This window comes from Trifolium pratense, linkage group LG4 (assembly GCF_020283565.1).
Source record: "Trifolium pratense cultivar HEN17-A07 linkage group LG4, ARS_RC_1.1, whole genome shotgun sequence".
Lineage (NCBI taxonomy): Eukaryota > Viridiplantae > Streptophyta > Magnoliopsida > Fabales > Fabaceae > Trifolium > Trifolium pratense.
Window position 1 is genome coordinate 10,684,715 of NC_060062.1, and position 7,767 is coordinate 10,692,481.

At 33.3% G+C, this 7,767-nt stretch overlaps 1 protein-coding gene across 1 annotated transcript; it reads left to right on the top strand.

Moving 5' to 3' along the window:
• The first annotated feature begins 1,759 nt into the window (after window positions 1-1,759).
• On the top strand, window positions 1,760-7,213 carry LOC123924635. Its single transcript, XM_045977588.1, has 5 exons — window positions 1,760-2,029; window positions 5,943-6,112; window positions 6,417-6,486; window positions 6,763-6,820; window positions 6,911-7,213. The coding sequence occupies exons 1-5, from the start codon at window positions 1,819-1,821 to the stop codon at window positions 7,020-7,022; spliced, it is 621 nt and encodes a 206-aa protein (XP_045833544.1). The 5' UTR covers window positions 1,760-1,818; the 3' UTR covers window positions 7,023-7,213.
• The last annotated feature ends 554 nt before the right edge of the window (window positions 7,214-7,767 follow it).

Below are 7,767 nucleotides of genomic sequence, written 5' to 3' on the forward strand. Positions count from 1 at the left end.
TTTTGATAAATTTGAATCTCTAGTTTATTTTTTTGACAGAACGAAACTCTGGTTTTTAAACAATAATCAACTGTCAATGAAATAGAATTATTGGTGTACTTTTTCTAATGGAGTTTACTTTATATCCATAATAAGTAACACTCTTGCACCTTGCTTTCTAGTACAGACCTTCAATAGAAGAGTCTTTTATAGTGTGTTTTTGCTTCCTTTTCTTCTGATTGTGATGTAGCCTCAGCTTCAAATGATAGAAGTTATCAAGCACTAAGATTAACATGCAAAACAAACCAAAGTAGAAACACTCTCACCTTAACATGCATGAGGAAAATAATAATAATTTTGTCAAAAAAAAAAACGACGTCATTTTGGTTGAAGGAAAAAAAAAAGTGCCCGTGCATTCAACCCGCTAGTTTGGGGAAACTGTTGGTTCGCTGGTTTTACCGATTTCGAGTGGTTCATGCCGATTTAATTACTTGTCCGATCCAACATTTGAACCAGAACAACCCCTTCCGGTTCGCGGTTCGACTGATCCGACCATTCGTTCCGGTTTTTAAAATAATGGTCTTAATTATAAAATTGATTATATATGGTGTGTGTATATATATATATATATATATATATATATATATATATATATATATATATATATATATATATATATATATATATATATATATATATATGAGAAATGATACTTGACTTTGTACATCATTCTCTAACTTGACAACATTGTCACAGTAAAACACAACACTTTTAGAAAATGCGAGTATATTATGTGTCCAGTGAAATCTTTTTAAATTTTTTTTTGTGTTCCATGAATATTTAGCAAAATATAGTTGAATTGTTTTTTTTTTAACAAGCAAAAATAAATCATATATATAAATAAAAAAATCTCCTCAGCACAAGGTATGTCAAAAGAGACGACCAAAAGTTATACATAGCAACAGTCAAAAACCACATAAAACAATATTAGTCGATACCCAAACATAACAAAGGGTTGGACCACTAACAATGTAAGTTTGCAACTAAAGTCACATTCCTCACCTTCAACCACCAAAAAGAGTGTTCTTTTACTTTGTCCAAAAGTTGAGGTAACGTTTTTGCTGCATTACGGAAAAGCCGATGATTTCTTTCATTCCATAACACCCAAACATAAACAAGCCAAATGAGCTGAAAAAAGACTGTCATGCTCGAAGACCACCTGCCGCGGCTGTGAATTGAAGAAAATGTTCAGACGGATTTTGAGGATCCACTGAAGAAAAACCAATCCAAGATCGAACCAACGACCATAAGGTGCCAAAAGTAGTGCAAGTGAAGAATAAATGATGAGCTCTCTCAATGCCTCCACATCCGGACACACAAAAATGCGCTGTCGGCGAGATAATGCCTCGGGTTACCAAATTAGCTTTCGTTGGCAACCTGTCATGAAGAAGTCTCCACGCAAGTATAGACACCTTCAGGGGTACCTGTTTGTGCCAAATAAGATCCTCTGCTGCAGACAAAGTAACAGGTATCTGAGAAGTCAAAAATATAGTTGAATTGTTTAATTAATTAGGAAACACAAAATAATATAAAAAAATTATACTAAATTAAAGAACCCAAATATGCGTAATGGATGCAAGTGCTCTAAAATGGCAAATGGTATTTTGTAAAAGAAAAGTTAAAAAAGATGAGGAGTGTATGAGTAAAAAGGGAACTCCAAATAGAAAACTCCACTTAGTTATATCTAAACGCCCAAGCCCAAAAACACTGTCATTGTTACGTTTTGTGTGAATTCGTGTGATTGGCGAAGAAAATCAATTTTTTTTTTTGTGCTCATTCATGGCGGTCACAAGAAGAGAAGAAGAAGCTCCAACATCGAAACCTAATCCTAATTCTATTCCAATTCCAAATCCAAACCCTAACCCTAACCCTAATCCTCCTAGTACAATCAAAGGAAAATCGTGTAAGGGATGCGCATATTACTCATCTGTTCTTAAAGCCAAATCTAAAAATCCAACTTGCTATGGTTTATCCAGAACGCTACAACAAGGTCTCTCTCTCTCTCTCTCTCTGATGCACAAATTGTATTTTTTTGTTTTTTTGAACTGCTTGTATTTTTGTTTGTGTTTCATAAAATTAATAGGAAAATCAATTGGGTGTGATGTAAAGGAATTGAATTATGTGAGTTTGAATATTAACATTTTGGGATGCTGAAAAATTTAGATGCTTCAATGTTATTTTTGGTATATTGTTGATTGAATCCTCCAGTGAGAAATATTGAATGTGTAAAATAGTTTTGCATTTCAAAGTTTATTCTTTGATCTCTCTATAGCTTAATATTTCTGTTAAGAATATTAGAATATTAGAAAGTTATTCAAGAGTTAGTTGATAGGTTACCAAGTTGGTTAGAATATTAGAAAGTTAGTTAGGAGTTAGTTACTCCAAGTAGCTCTATAAATAAGTCACTCTATTGTACATTTTATTCATTCTTTATATTCATTCAATATGAATTCTTATGAGTATTTTCCTCGTGAATACTCTTATGCTCGCTTACATCTATGATCTTCATCCCTATAATTCTATGATTTCTAACATGGTATTATAGCGATACCCGAGGGATGAAGATGAATCTGATAATGTTGCAATTCTCAGCACTTCTACTCAAGATCTGGAATTTTCAACTTCGCAAGATTCAATCCTTTTTGGCAGCTTCGCAAGTCCAATCATACCGGTTTCTATTCCTTCTATTGCATCAGATTCTGATGGTTTCTCCATCAAGATTGGGGAGATTACTTGTTTTCTTTGTGATTCTTGCTCTAGCGATGTCGATTTCATGATCACTTTCATTTCTCACCATCAAGCTTTAGGCATCACAGTTTTTGATCCCGGTGGAATTATGTCAGTGATTTACAATTCTGCTATTATGCTTTCATCTTCGTCAGTTTTCAATTCAATTTCACTCTTCCCTTTTGATCCCGGTGGAATTTCGGAAAACATTTCTTTCTCTTTCGCATAATAGCCATCAATTTTCCTTTTCTCATTTTCTATGCAAACCACAAACTCAATTATGATTGTTGGTTGCAGATAGCAACAAATCTGAACCAATTGTTCTTTCTCAGTTTTAGAATTACATGAGTAATCCTTAGTTTGCTGTGCTTCCAATTGGTTTATTTGGGGTCAAGTTGCTCTTATATGAAGATTGAAGAAATTTTTTGAGCTGCATTTTTCGGATGATTGATTGTGTATGGTGTTGCTGTTGTAATATGGCATTTCTAAGAAAGAAACCAAATAGCAAGGCCCTTGTTCTATTTTCTGCAGTTAAGGAAGAGAATGCTGATGCAGTTTCTATAATTCTGGAAGTTGCAATTGCTGATGTTCTTGTCATTTTCTGTTTGGTCTTTGTTTTCTAAACTGATACTAAGAATTCTCTTACTATGAGTTTGAGGGAGGATATTACATTACAATATAGAAGTCACTTCTGCAACATTGTTCAAGTTTTGGTTCTGCAACATTGTTCAAGTTTTGGTTCTGCAACATTGTTCAAGCTTGTTTGATGGTTAGTTGCTTATGGCTTCAGGTACATCAAATCCTCTTGGTATATGTTAGTTTGTGCTCCAATTTACCTGTCCATTCTTGCTGATCAAATGGTTGGTGAGGTTTGCAAATTCATTCATGGTTTGAGGATTATTTTGTTGGTTGTGCTGCTGATCAACTTGGGTTCAGTTTCATTCCATTTAGACAGTGAGTGAATACATATTTGTTGGAGAAATTGTTTTGGGATTTGGATGCATAGAAAGTTACACTATGGAATGTTGAAAGTATGTTGTAATTGTTGCTGGTTTGATTTGGCTATGGATCTTAGCGTTATCCTCTTTCTCAGTTTCATATCAGTGGCTTGTTGCCTTGTTTGATGCCTATTTGCTTAAGGCACAATACTATTTGGTCTTCTGATATTGATTCTAGTTGATCCATTGCTCTTACATACTGATGATTGTTTGTTGGTATTTGACACATACTGCACCATACAAAGTTTTGAGCTACTGTTAGAGCATGGCTGAAGGGTTGGTTTTGAATATTCTTTGAAATATGGTTGTATCAGCTTATTGGAGTTGGTTATTTTTGAGTTGCTTTGCATCTTTGTCAGCATTGGTGGTAATGACAGAGATTCTAACAAAAGCCTTATGTGGATTTTGCTAAAGGAGCTGCTTTTTTGGACTTGAAGTTGGTTGACCTAGTTGGTTGCTTGTGATTTTAAGGACTTGGACATCATGATGTTTGCAGCAATGCAATTTTAGATTTCATTTTTTTACACAATAAATGTTTAGAATAACTGTACTTCAAACTCAAATTGGTAAATTTCCCAATGTTGAGTTTGAGGGAGGCTGTTAAGAATATAGATAGTTAATCAACTAGAGTTAGTTGATAGGTTACCAAGTTGGTTAGAAGATTAGAAAGTTAGTTAGGGAGTTAGTTACTCCAAGTAGCTCTATAAATAAGTCACTCTATTGTACATTTTACTCATTCTTTTATCAATCTATATTCATTCAATATGAATTCTTATGAGTATTATCCTCATGAATACTCCTATGCCCTCTACCTTGCTTACATCTATTATCTTCATCCCTATGATTCTATGATTTCTAACAATTTCTTATGTGGATTTGCTTTTGGACTTTATTGGCATTTTTGTAAGTATTAGTTATGAATCATGATTACAACCTATCAATTACCAAACACGACACTGATATTGACCTAGAGATATGTAATAATTTGAGAAAATGGAAGTGATTGAATTTAACTACATATATATTAGTGTCTGATGTTGGGCATCTAAAGTGTCAGTGCTACATAGAAGACTACAAACTATGTAGCCCGATTTTAAGATGAGATTGCATTCTCTGTTTTGAGTTTATGGAAATTTGGAGCAGTTGCTTTCAGTTTAACCTTAATCTATGTTGATTATAATAGTTAGTTAGTTAGCTTGTATTTGGAATCATTAAGAAATGAGTATGGGGGTAGTCGTGTTTGTAGTAATCCTTTGCCTTGTGAGAATCATCAAGAATACTTCCTGTTGTGTAAGAAGGGGGACTGGGAAATGGAATGAGTGAGAATAACCTTCACAGAGATAAAAAGAGGTTGAGATCTTGAAAGAAGCATGAGAATCGGTGAAATGAGAAGAATGAAAGCGAAACATTTGTGACTCGTGAGGATAAATCTAGGGTATACCGGTCCTTTGTAAAATTTAAAATGTCAACAAAAATAAATCTAGCCAAATTTGTAAGTTTGTCTAATGCATAGTTAACTTAGATGGATTTCCAATCAATGAGTTTCATTTATCAGGTACCTCATTTTTTGTTTGAGGAGTGCTAGCATCACACTCTTTAATTCTTATACCAACTGAATGTTGGTGCTTTTGGATTTTGAATAATTCACTTAATTAGTCTAAAAAGATTTACTTGGTGAGTCATGATATGTAGTGTTGCTAGCTTCAATATGTTTTTTTTAATATAATGTGTTGCACATTCCCTTGTTCTTAATAACTTTTGTACAAGGCTTACATATGCGACATTGGTGCTTCATAAGCTTGTTTGGAATTTTGGATATCTGATGCATAGTGTCTTGTCATTGTAATACCTATATACTTTTTTGCTCATTTAAGTTTTTTGACCTTGTATTTTTACTATGTATGATGTATGATTTTATTTTGCTTTTCAATTTGTTAACTTTAGTCATTCAGTTTACTAGTTACATCCATTGTTGTCTGATGATGAACCTTCATCCATATTATGTTTCTATTATTAATAAATTATTTTTAGTAACAAATATTGCTCACTAAATTTTTGTTTCTTTTTATTCGTTTTATTTTCTATGATTTACTTTATTTATTAACGTTTAGTCATTGTTTCATTATATGCTTTTAAAGTGTTGAGTTTTGATATTGATGTTCTTTTGCTTATTACCAGTTCCCCCATATGTTGTGGGAGAAAGTGAGTTGGAAGCTTCTAAAGAGGGACGCAAGCTTGCAAATTTCAAGTATGCTTGTATTGGATACTCTATCTACCTAGACAACAAAGATGCTTCACCTGACTCGCAAGACAAAACAGCAAAATTGCCCTTTTGCGTTGGTCTTGAGGTTTTATATCTTAGCCTCTTTTCCCTTGCAGTTTATCTTTATGAAAAACTATGTTTATCTAGTTTCAAGGGTATTGTTGGGTGTTGAGACATATCTTGTGTAATTTATTAATTTATATAACAGTAGCCAGTATCAATTTGTTATGAGGACCAAGTATTAAATTTAAGGTTATGACAGATGAAATAAAATTAAAAAACTATGGAGGGTGAAGGTTGGGAGGAGTTTTTTACAAAAGTAAGAACTTCCAATATTATTCCAATATATACTGTGGTCCAAATTTCTAACAGTATTGCACATGTTTCAGGTGGTCTCAGAGGTGAATTCTGCTACTTCACCTGTTGGCCAAGTTCCTCCTCATGCTCATAAAACTAACGGTATTAAATTTCTTGGTTTTTCTTTGTTTATACTCCCGTATGTCATTTCCTGCTTTTTCAATCACTCCTCATTAGCTTATTAAAAGAATCACAATAGTAGATTTAAAAGCCTCAGCATATTTGCACAATTATCATGAAGTAACTTATCCCAATATGTTAAGAAGCCGTGAATTGTGCATGCAAAGTCATAGAAGCAGTAGGGCATCTTATATCATATGTTGACTGCCTCTAAAGAGCCTTTCTATTTTGTGGTTTTTGGCTGGCTCTTTTCTCCAGAACGTGAACATGCTATCCGGAAACCTCCAAATACTTCAGCAGAAGAATTCTTAAACAGGCAAGCACATGTTTTCAAAAACATATTTGTTAAAGAAGCATACATGTAGTCTGGAATTAGTAATTCTAACACCTCGTTCTAAACCCGCAGGTTTCAAAAAAATGCTACCCTTGTGGCATACGGTGTTGTAAAAAACTTGAACAGAGTGGGTAACTATGTAAAAGATACCCTAGACGACATTCTGTATCGGCGACCCAAATGAAGCTGGCCATTACAATTTCTTCGCCGACAAGAAATAATTTCAATTCTACACATTGGCCATTTTGTCAATTTATTATTTGTTATCTATCAGTTTTTGCCACTTACTACTAAGTTATTAGTGCTGCTTTATCAAATGTATATTGTGTGAACAATCATAATAAAATTACATGACCATTCCAAAGTTTATACTAATTATTTTTCATTTTGGTTAACCCAAAGCTACTGAGTAAGTTGATTATGAATTTAATCAAAAGTCACATAATTGGGAAGTTACATAATTTTGTAAAAAAAGAAAGAAAAGAAAGTTACATAATTAGAAAATTCTATAACCGGCTATTTTGTTGTTGTAGCAAATTGTGGCCATTACGAGTCGGATTGAGATTGGATGACTTTGTGAAGGGAAAGTAATGATGATTGTAGTTAGGGGTGATCGCGGTGCGGTTTGGTTCGGTTTTGAGCATAAAAGTCATCCTAACCGCGAGATAAAAATGCATGCGGTTCGGTTTGGTTCGGTTGATTTTTAAAAAGTCATCCAAACCAAACCAAACCAAACCAATGCGGTTTGGATCGGTTCGGTTGGTGCGGTTTAAAACATAACGATTGTACCGAACAATTTTAAGTATAAAAAAAAATAAAAATAAATTGAAGTTCCAAAATAACATTGTAGTACCAACAAAAATTATTTATCCAAAATAACATTATAGTAACTTACAATTTCAAATATATAAAAAATTGAATTTTCAAAA